The sequence below is a fragment of the Microcaecilia unicolor genome, chromosome 1 (genome assembly GCF_901765095.1).
Source record: "Microcaecilia unicolor chromosome 1, aMicUni1.1, whole genome shotgun sequence".
NCBI lineage: Eukaryota > Metazoa > Chordata > Amphibia > Gymnophiona > Siphonopidae > Microcaecilia > Microcaecilia unicolor.
Window position 1 is genome coordinate 38,256,667 of NC_044031.1, and position 12,022 is coordinate 38,268,688.

At 44.8% G+C, this 12,022-nt stretch overlaps 1 protein-coding gene across 1 annotated transcript in view; it reads left to right on the forward strand.

Moving 5' to 3' along the window:
- KCNH2 (potassium voltage-gated channel subfamily H member 2) overlaps positions 1-12,022 on the forward strand; it is a 948,799-nt gene that overhangs the window by 903,693 nt on the left and 33,084 nt on the right. Inside the window, exons 11-12 of the mRNA XM_030195619.1 lie at positions 970-1,069; positions 3,981-4,262. Of these exons, the coding sequence (XP_030051479.1) occupies positions 970-1,069; positions 3,981-4,262 (382 nt within the window). The remainder of the gene's footprint in view (positions 1-969; positions 1,070-3,980; positions 4,263-12,022) is intronic.

Genomic DNA, 12,022 nt, shown 5'->3' on the forward strand with positions numbered 1-12,022 from the left:
AGGCACAGGTAGATAATCTCAGACTTTCTCAGTGGTCTGTGTAAACCTGGGCAGGTCTTTCTAATCCCCCTACATTTTATTTCTAATTCCTGGTTGTGCCACCTACTGTGTGACCATGGATGCGCTACCTTTTCTCCCTGTGTTGGATTTACACAGCTGTAATTGGGGAGGAATAATTTTGTTCTGTTTTCACTCTTCATTCTAGAACAGCGGTTTTGAAACCTGACTTAGAGAAGCCCCCTGCCAGTCGAGTGATCAGGATATCTTCAAACAAATGCGTATTTATGGTGGATATCCTGATAGCTTCCATTTCTGACTAATCCCCCCTTGGAGATCTGTTTTTTGGATGGGTTCTTCTGTTTAAACCAAATTATTCCTTTTGCGTAACAGTTTGTGTTGTGACGTTACTTCCTGGGATCAGGGAGAGCAGTCGGGGAGCCCAGTGATTCAGAGCAGTCTTCTGTCAGAGCCTGCGACTGCTGGAACCTTCCTTTCAGGGCCTGCTCAGAACCTTCTAGTTTGGTTGGGATTGGGCTTGCAATATGAGAAGGGTGTGCAGGAGTGAGTGTGACAATGTGGCTATGCTTACGGAACATAATTATATAACAGGGCACCTAGGTGAAAAGACCAAAATGACGCCTATTTTAAGCCCAGGTACAAACTTAGATTGTGAGCCCTCCTGGGACAGAGAAATACCCAGTGTACCTGAATGTAACTCACCTTGAGCTACTACTGAAAAAGGTGTGAGCAAAATCTAAATAAATAAACTATGCCCTGCTCTGCTCAAACTACATCCCCCAGGCAGGACTATGCACAGATCACATAACAGGAGGTGCACTCTTTCCATATACATACTTGATGCACACACTTGTGGTTATGAAATTTTATAAGACCCCTTTTCCATGTGTAAAACATCAGAAAAAGCTTTGTAAATTACCCCCATATTGAACTCCTTATTTTATTTTTCAGACAAACATGATCCCTGGGTCACCGAGCAGTGAGGAGTCAGACAGCGGCTTTAACCGCCTGAGACGACGGAAGCTGTCCTTTCGCAGGCGGACAGAGAAGGGTAAGGGGAGATGGGAGAAGGGAAAAACCACCCCCTGAATTGTGACATCAAGAGTGCTGCCTATGCAGAAGTGCCATGCCTTTCACTTTGACCCCAGATAACTACAGACCTTGGAATCCTGCTTTTCCGAGGGCCGTGGGATTAAATATTAACACAGATTGCACTGGCCTTTTTGAAAGGTGAGGCCAGGGCATCAAATGTTCTGCAGAAGTACCTGCAAGCTGGCCTCAATGGTTATAATCAGGTTGTAGATGCCAGTAGTGGACATGAAGAGTCTTATCATGCACACAGCCTACAACACTGCAAGGCCAGCAAGTGAGGAAAGCACGTGGACCATGGCTCATGGAATTCCCCCCTCCAAGCACACGTGCTGATTTTGAAATAGGGGGGGGAGGACAAGATTCCCCCGGGCCCGGTCTCCAAGGGGGGACCCAGCGCCGGGGTTCGTCTCTCTCCGGGTGATCACGTCCCAACAGGAGCAGGAGAGTCAAAACGGCACCGGGCCCCCCCTTAGAGGCTGGGGAGGGACAGACACAGGGCTTTGCTCTGGGGTGGGGGAGGGAGGGCGGCAGCGGTGGCCCTGCCCCGGTCCAGGTCAGTCTCTCAGTGTCCGTGGGAGAGAGTGGAGGGGTGATTGTTCATGGGGGGGGGGGGGGGGAGGCTAGTTGGGACATGATGTGGTGAGTGATGGGGGTAGTTACAAGAGATGACAGTGGCAGAGTGGGGCAGTTGAGGTGGATGGGTAGTTTTGGGAGGTATTTTGGAGAGATGGTAGTTGTGGGGGGATGGCTGAGGGAGTAGCTGTGGGGAAGTATATTTTGGGACTGATGTGGGGGGCAGTTTGGAGACTGGGAATAGCTTAGGGGTAGGGGTTAGTTGTGGGGATAATTTTGGGCGTGGAGCAGTGGCAGATTGTAGTTTTGTGGTGGGGCATTTGCAGGCAGTAGGTTGGGGTGGGGCAGTTGCAGGGGGTATTTTGGAGTTGTATGGCAATTGCAGTAGTAAAGCTTCAAAGGTACGTGTGACAAAATTCCAAAAACCAGAACTTAACCTTGAGATTTTACTATAGCACACTGGCATTTGTTTTACTGAAAATTCCGCTTTCCGTGCATTCTGCACATTGCGCACATGAGATTGTGTATCCTGATATCCAGTTTCCTTTGGATAGACTTGTTGACTCCTGAGGCAAGCGCTTGTGGGCCAAAACACAGATCTGCGACAAGTCTGATTAATAAATCTACCTCTTTATGCAGATGATACCAATTTTTTTTTTGCCTGCAGCAGTAACTGATACTGAAAGGATTTTACGCTTGCAGTTAATTTTTGAAGAAATAATAGAGTACAAATGTTATAAAATATAGTGTCTCAGTTGATATATTCAGTTTCTAAATATGTATCGGTTACTTCATTGTTGATCAATAGAAATCAAACAAAATAAAACATGGATAAGATGATACCTTTTTTATTGGACATAACTTAATACATTTCTTGATTAGCTTTCGAAGGTTGCCCTTCTTCCTCAGATCGGAAATAAGCAAATGTGCTAGCTGACAGTGTATATAAGTGAAAACATTCAAGCATTACTATGACAGTAAAATAGATACCATTGGAGATTCTACATGGAATGTTGCTACTATTGGAGATTCTACATGGAATGTTGCTATTCCACTAGCAACATTCCATGTAGAAGGATGCGCAGGCTTCTGTTTCTGTGAGTCTGACGTCCTGCACGTACGTGCAGGACGTCAGACTCACAGAAGCAGAAGCCTGCGCGGTCAAATTGGTGATCTACAAGGGCCGACTTCTACATGGAATGTTGCTAGTGGAATAGCAACATTCCATGTAGAATCTATAGAAATCAAACAAAATAAAACATGGAAAAGAAAATAGGATGATACCTTTTTTATTGGACATAACTTAATACATTTCTTGATTAGCTTTCGAAGGTTGCCCTTCTTCCTCAGATCGGAAATAAGCAAATGTGCTAGCTGACAGTGTATATAAGTGAAAACATTCAAGCATTACTATGACAGTCTGACAGGGTGGAAGGATGGGGGTGGGTAGGAGGTATGCATGGGGACATCAAAGCATATCATTGATATTCTAACAGGATGGGTGTGGATAATTGAGGGGTGGAGTGATCAACAGAGAAATACAGCTTTTATGGTTTATAATGGGCTAGGAACCCCAGATCCTTGTTAAGTCCTTTCTGTTGGGTGTTAAAATATTCAATCATTCTGACTTCAAAGGTCTTACGTTCTTGTATGGTTTTAAAGTTACCTTTCAGGATTCTCACTGTGAAGTCACTGGTACAGTGTCCTGGTTCCTAGCCCATTATAAACCATAAAGCTGTATGTCTCTGTTGATCACCCCACCCCTCACCTATCCACACCCATCCTGTTAGAATATCAATGATATGCTTTGATGTCCCCATGCATACCTCCGACCCACCCCCATCCTCCCACCCTGTCAGACTGTCATAGTAATGCTTGAATGTTTTCACTTATGTACACTGTCAGCTAGCACATTTGCTTATTTCCGATCTGACGAAGAAGGGCAACCTTCGAAAGATAATCAAGAAATGTATTAAGTTATGTCCAATAAAAAAGGTATCATCTTATCCATGTTTTATTTTGTTTGATTTCTATTAATAACCTTAAGAGTGGACTAACACGGCTACCACACTCCTCTATTTCATTGTTGATGAAATTACATTGACTTGCCTCAATTTAAGCGCTCTACCATTGTCCACAAAGTTTTGAATGGCCTTGTGCCTCTTTAACTCTATGACAGGAGGATCCCCTGCCCCATTAAATTGCTTTGAATATTGAGCAGTATGTTTTTTTTGACATTCACCTTGGGCTTGCAGTTCTCTCTGAAGATATTTTTATCTGGTTAACTTTGCCTGCAGATGCTGAAAATGCTGGGGAGATTAAGAAGGGTCAGAGGTTGGGGAGATCAGGCCGGGGTAGACGCACTTCAGTGGGCAAGAAAACGGAGTGGGAGGAGCACCAAAGCATGTCTGTCTCCAGTGCCCCCTCCAGCGACGATGAGCCTTCACCTTCTGTCTCCAATGCCATTGAACTCTCACCATCCCATGCCACGGGGAGCCATGCTGACATCATCATTCCAGACGTCCCGGGTGAGGCAGAGGGAGAGCAAAGGGCCAGTGACACATGCAACCCCCTCTCAGGTATGGAACAACCTTCTGTCCTTAGGTGTTTATAAATTATAAACTCTGGAATTCATTGCCAGAGAATGTGGTAAAGGCGGTTAGCTTAGCGGAGTTTAAAAAAGGTTTCGGACGGCTTCCTAAACAAAAAGTCCATAGACCATTATTAAATGGACTTGGGGAAAAGCCACTATTTCTGGGATAAGCAGTATAGAATGTTTTGTACTTTTTTGGGATCTTGCCAGGTATTTGTGACCTGGATTGGCCACTGTTGGAAACAGGATGTGGGCTTGATGAACCTTTGGTCTTTCCCAGTAAGGCAATACTTATGTACTTACGTAATACTGCTAAGGGGTTAATTCTACAAAGAGCTCCAACTGTTAGGTGCCATGATGCAGCATTCTAAACGCTAATTCTATAGCGGCATCTGGGCACCCAGATTCCATTATAGAATACTAGCATTGTCAGCATTTACGCACCAATATTTATGCACACTTACCACTGGTCCCTCTAAGCTGAGTGGAAGTCCTCCACCAACATTCCTGCCAGTAGGAGGTGCTGTTTCACTATCACTTTTTCACTAGTTAGGGGCAGGCAAGCTCTGCAGGATTCCAGAGACCCTGCCTGTCCCTAGCAATTGAAAACACAGTATTGAAGCACCGCCCTCCAGCAGTGGCGTAACTACTTGGGGCCACGGGGGCCTGAGCCCCCGTAGATTTGGCCCTGGACCCCCCTATCGACAACCCTCTCGACCCTCTGATGTCCTGCACAGATTCACATAAACAGAATGAAGCCTTGCGCCAGAAGAAGAGGACCTCAGCTGGCGGGGGTTGCGGTCCCCCGCCAGCAAAGGGCGTTGCTGGCTTATCTGCAAGGCTTCGTTCTGTTTCTGTGAGTCTGACGTCCTGCACGTTGTACGTCAGACTCACAGAAACAGAACGAAGCCTTGCGCCGGAAGACGAAGACCTCGGCTGGCGGGGGTTGGGATCCCCCGCCAGCAAAGGTAGCCGACAGTGACGGCGGGTTGGGGGGGTCAAAGTTGTTGGTGGCGGGGGGGGGCTAAAATGTGCCCCCTCATCTCAGGCTCTGGACCTCCCTCCCGCTGAAGTCTGGCTACGCCCCTGCCCTCCAGTGGCACCAATGCAGTTGGAGGACTCCCACTCAGAGGGAACAGTGGCAACCATGTATACCATGTCAATACCAGGCATAAATGCACCTGGCTAAATGTGACCCCTTAGGACTAGATTCTGTACATGGTACCTGAAAAATCCACGTGAACAAAAATATGCCTAGACGTACTTTATAGAATAAGCCTAAATTTCCGTGTAGATTATACAATGTGCCGAGCGCTCATCCGCCTGACTAAATTTAGTCACAGGCAGTTATGCCAAGTAAAACTTGGTATAGACCCCGGCGCCTAAATTAGGCGTGACCTGGGTGTAATCTATAACATGCATTCATTTGTGAAACGCCCACAACTCGCCCATTCCATGTCCATGGTCACACCCCCTTTTCAGCTATGCAAGTTAGAATTTACGCACATCACATCACATTACAGAATACAGTTAGAAAATTCTTGGCCTCACCATTGACCGATATATTACACTTGAAAATCATGCGAAAAATACAACCAAGAAGATGTTCCATTCAATGTGGAAACTAAAATGAATAAGACCTTTCTTCCCAAGGACCATCTTTCGCAACCTGGTACAGTCACTTGTGCTTAGTCACCTAGACTACTGCAATGCACTATACGTCGGATGTAAAGAACAAATCATAAAGAAACTCCAAACCGCCCAGAACACCACAGCCAGACTCATATTCGGTAAAACAAAATATGAAAGTGCTACACCCTTAAGGGAAAAACTACATTGGCTTCCACTCAAAGAACGTATCGCGTACAAAGTATGCTCTCTAACTCATAAAATCATTCGTGGCGAGGCCCCAGCCTACACGTCAGACCTGATAGACTTGCCACCCAGAAACGCTAAAAGATCTTCCCGAACATTCCTTAACCTCCACTTCCCCAGCTGTAAAGGGCTCAAATACAAACTAATGCACGCGTCAAACTTTTCTTACCTAAGTACACGAATATGGAACGCACTACCGCGCAAAGTAAAAACCATCTGGGAACAAACAAACTTTCGCAAATCCTTAAAGACCCACCTCTTCAACAAGGCATACCACAAAGATCAGCAGGATATAATTACAACTCATCGCCACCATACCTATATCAGAAATGTCTTCTTACAATAAATGCTTGTTTTATATTCTTTACAATGTTACTCACACCTTACCTACATCAGAAATGTACTCTGTATCTAAATGCTTGACTGTATTCTTGTACATGAAAACACAAATATAATTAAAAACATAATCACACCATAAAAACTCCAAATGACATTTTGAACATATCAAACCATAAAAACTCAAAATGGCGTTTGAGTTTTTATGGTTTGATATGTTCAAAATGTCATTTGGAGTTTTTATGGTGTGATTATGTTTTTAATTATATTTGTGTTTTCATGTACATTATTTTATAGACCCCTGACGCAGGCCTCACGGCCGAAACACGTCACGTGTCGGGTCAGTTGTGCCATTGTGAATAAAGACCTTGTTCAGGAAGACACTCATTGTGAGAAGACTTTTTGTTGGATCCACTGTTTGTTTTACCCTATTGGTTTTCCTGTGGAGAGCTCACCTTCTGTGGGTGTTTGACTGTATTCTTGATCATGTTATTCGTGGCCTGAATGCAACAGTAACTGTTATCTTAATCTTTATTTACCAATAACGAATCATTGTAAGCCACATTGAGCCTGCAAATAGGTGGGAAAATGTGGGATACAAATGCAATAAATAAATAAATACATTCTAATTAATGCCAGTTAAGTGACAATTATCGTTTCTGATTGGCTTGTTAACTAGTTAAGTTGCACATGCAAGTCCAGAATACGACCGGATTTGCGCGCACAATTTAAGTTGCGCCATATAGAATCCGGGGGTTAGCACGGAACTTACAGTATTCTGTGTGCGGAAAAGGGGGAAAGCCCATGCATATGCCCCTTTGCAGTTTCGCACTAAAAGTTGCATGCCTATCTTATAGAATACTGCTCACTGCGAAGCTTGCACTTACCTCTGGACTCTGTAGATGCCTTTGTTTTGCTCCATGGTTCGTCCCCACCTTGAGTATTGTGTTCAGTTCTGGTCGCCGTATCTCAAAAAAGATGTAGGAGAATTAGAAAAGTTTCAAACAAATAGGAGGAAATATTTTTTCACTCCAACGAATAGTTAAGCTCTGGAACTCTTTGCCAGATGATGTGGTAACAGGAGTTAGCGTATCTGGGTTTAAAAAAGGTTTGGACAAGTTCCTGGAGGAAACGTCCATAGTCTGTATTTGAGACAGACGTAGGGAAGCAACTGCTTGCTTGCCCTGAGATTTGTAGCTTGGAATATTGCCATGATTTGGGTTTCTGCCAGGTACCTGACTTGGCCACTATTTGGAAAACAGGATACTGGGCTAGATGGACCATTGGTCTGACCTAGTACATGGCTACTCTTATGTTCCTGTGTTTATCCATAGACGCCCAACTATATTTATTTTTTGTTTTGAGGGCGTTTTATAGATGTTTATCAATTAAAATCAGAAGACCTAGGTATAACACTGCAGTGTAACTACAGAAACCCCATACAGGGCTGCAAATAGCTTTGGGGTCATTCACTAGCATTTTCTCCTTTCCTCTTAGAATGTAGACATCCTGTATTATCCAGGTAGTATAACCTCGCACATCAGCGCTCACACAAGGACTCCATACTTTTCTGAAAATTGCTTTATTGCAATAAATGTATTTACATACAGTTGTAGTAGATTTATGCTGCAGCTGAAGAAGAAGGTGGAGTTTGGAGAGAAAGGCTATTGGGCTCATTTTCAAAAGAGAAGGTCGTCCATCTTTTGACATAAGTCGGAAGATGGACTTCCTTCTCCCAGGGACGTCCAAATCGGCATAATCGAAGCTCGATTTAGGACGTCTTCAACTGCACTCCGTCGCAAGGACAACCAAAGTTCAAGGGGGCGTGTCGGAGGCGCAGCGAAGGCGGGACTTGGGCGTGCCTAACACTTGGACATCCTTGACCCATAATCGAAAAGGACGTCCCTGACGAGAACTTGGGCGTTTTCACCCGGGCGTGTTTTTCTTACGACTAAGGCACAAAAAGGTGCCCGAAATGACCAGATGACCACCGGAGGGAATCAGGGATGACCTCCCAGTACTCCCCCAGTGGTCACAACCCCCTCCCACCCTCAAAAAAATCTTTAAAAATATTTTGTGCCAGCCTTTATGCCAGCCTCAGATGTCATACTCAGGTCTATGACAGCAGTATGCAGGTCCCTGGAGCAATTTTAGTGGGTACAGTGCACTTCAGACAGGGGGACCCAGCCCCACCCCACCTGTTACATTTGTGGAGGAAAGAGCAAGCTCTCCAAAACCCACCACAAACCCACTGTACCCACATCTAGGTGCCCCCCTTCATCCGTGAGGACTATGGTAGTGGTGTACAGTTGGGGGTAGTGGGTTTTTGGGGGGCTCAGCACACAAGGTAAGGGAGCTATGTTCCTGGGAGCAATTTATGAAGTCCACTGCAGTGCCCCCTAGGGTGCCCAGTTGGTGTCCCGGCATGTCAGGGGGACCAGTGCACTACAAATGTTGGCTCCTCCCATGACCAAATGGCTTCCATCGGGTCATTTTTGACATGGACGTCTTTGGTTTTGAAAATCGCCGAAAATCAGAAATGTCCATGTCTAGGGACGTCCAAATCTAGGGACGTCGAGATTTAAGGATTTGGACGTCCCTGATGGTATTTTCAAAACAAAAGATCGACGTCCATCTTGTTTTGAAAATATGGGTTTCCCCGCCCCTAGATTTTGCCGTTTTGCAAGGACGTCCAAATCAGAACTTGGACGTCCCTTTCGAAAATGCCCCTCCACGTGGCAGAGGTGGTAGAGTTGGTAGATAAATTGAAGTAGTTTCTGAGGTGAGATTCTGAGTTGTGTGGTAGGTAAAAAGGCGAGGTTACTTCAACAGAGAAGAACAACACATGCTTCTAAGACAAGATAGAAACATCTGCCTTGCAGGGTCAGAAGAGATGGCAGTGCCAAGTTTTTAAAAGTAGGCTGGATCCCTCCTCTCTCACCATCCTATTGGTCAAATTTGACCAATAAGATGGCGAGAGGAAAAATCCACCATCCCACAGGCCCCCGTGGGAAAAACTGCCCAAAAACCTGCTACCCGTGGCTTTTGAATTTTTCCCACAGACTCACAGGAAACCGCCCAATTCTGCGGTTTTACCACAGACATGGCAACTTTGGAAGAGAGCAAGAACACTAAGGCCAGAGTGCAAGGCAAAGGGACCAGTAGGAACAGAGCCTGAGACCAGGTCACACAGGAGGTCATTGAGGGTGGTTCTTGGTTGGAGAAAGAGATCACATCCTGGCTGATCCATCAGAGCAAAGATTGTAAGGATATTCAGGAATTAACAACAGGTAGACAAGGACTCAAGCTTGACTGAGAAAAAGAAGAGGCCTCTGCAGAGTTAAAATCACTAAGCAGGGATGGCAGCAGTGCATATGGGACTACATTTCTCATAATGCACTACTTGCATACCATGACAGGAAGTAACTGCAGCACTAAAAATCCCAAGAAATGAGAACATTAAACAGATTTTAGAGTTATAGTATCCGCCTTGAGTGAATTCCTTCAAAAAGGCCGTAAATACCATGGGTCATCTGTGGTGGTCTTGTACTAAGGTATGAGCATTTTGGAAGGCAATTCAATATAGACTACAGAAATGGCTTTCTAAATCTATTAAGTGGTCACCAGAATTTTTCTTGTTTCCAGGTACTCCTCCAGGTCTAACTACATCTCAGGGTATATTGGTTAGACATGCTATGTCAGCTGCTAGAATTATGCTAGCTGCTGATTGGAAGTCTCCTCATGTTCCTTCTTTGATTTCGTGGTTGAATAAGCTGTGGTATATTTGTGACATGGGAAGATTGTGGGCTATAAGTCATCACACATTGTCTAAGTGGGAGGATATTTTGGTGCCTTTTATAACTTACTGTTCATTTTGAGTTTTGGGGATTGGATGGGATGAGAAGGAGTGGATGGGGTTTTTTTTTTTGGGGGGGGAATGGGTAAGGGGGTACTTTTAATAACACCTAAAATAAAAAATGGAAATGACTTTTAGGGTGTATTTGGGTACTTATGAGAGATTTTCGTTTTGTTCACTTTCTTAAAAACTAGTAAGAAATGCCCGTTTCTGGCAAAAATGAAACGGGCGCTAGCAGGGTGATCCCCCCCCCCCCCCCCCGTCCTCCCTCACGAGTTGCACACCTCTCCTCTTCGTCCCTTCGTCCCTCAGTGACGTGGTTGCGAGGGCCGCCCCGCCCTCAACGTCTTCGCGTTTTGACGTGAGGGCCGCCCCGCCCTCAACATCATCGCGTTTTGACGCGAGGGCGGAGCTACAGTGACTGGAGCCTGCAGGCCAAACCGGATATCTCGGGCGCCTCAAGTTTCCGGCTTGAGGCTTCAAAGTGCCTTTTATATATATAAGATGTTCTCTAACATTGGTTTATGATGTTTACTTTCTTTTTGGGGATGTTCTGTATTATTTTGTATATGAAGTTGTATTTCTTTGAACTTCTGTTTTGGTGAAATCTCTTCTCATTTAATAAATACTTCTTTAAATTTCAAAAAGGCGGTAAATAGATCCTAATAAGTAAATGAATAATAGGTACAAGCAGTGGCGTAGCCAGACAACCAATTTTGGGTGGGCCTGAGCACAAAGTGGGTGGGCACAAAATTTTCTCTCTCCCCCATCTCCCCCAGCACTTCCCAACTCAAAATATAAATACTTTAGCTGATGAGGATCCCCAATCTCCGTCAGCTGGGGACCTCCACCAGAGATGGCCAGAACTCCTCCCCGCCAAGCCCAGCAGGCAGTAGCAACTCCTCAAGCCACTTATGCCAGCACCCCATACGTGCTTAGTTGTCAGTGGTTCCAGGATGCTGCCCCCATCTGCCATGCTCAGCGGAAGGCAGCTCCGGCCAGTCCCGGAACAGATCCCCAGCTGGCAGGGCTTGGGGATTCCCACTAGCCACAGCAAGGGTCAGGGCTACTGTTAACCATGCTGGTGACCAGGGCAGAAAATAAAGAAGCCCCTCCCCAATCCCCTTTTTTCTCCAATCTCTTCATCTGCAGTTACAGTCACACTGACAGATCCTCACAAATTACAGAACAAGGGATCACAAATTAGAAATAAAAATATGTAGACAAAATTGAACTGGGAACCTCAGAATCCACTGCAACACTGGAGGAAAAAAAAACACAAAAGCGCATTTCCTTTTCTGCTTAACACAATAAAAAGACATCAACTATGCACATTTCCCAAAGCTAACATATTCCATTTAAAACATTCAAAATAAAATGATTTTTCTACCTTTACTGTCTGGACATTTTATTTTTCCATCATGTTGGTTCCAATTTCTCTTTCCCACTTTCCTGTCTGTCTTCTGCTAATTCTTCAAGCGGCTGTCCATTTGTCTTTTTTCTCCTGTCATTTCATTTCCTCACTACACCTGCCTCTGAAATATTGATCCTTCCATTTTAGCTCTTTCCTTTCTTTTTTTATTTTCTGCCTCTGTACACTCAAATTTCATCCTCTTTCTAAATCTTTTCTTTCTTTTTATTTTTCAGATATCACATTTCCATTTCCTTTCACCCACTGG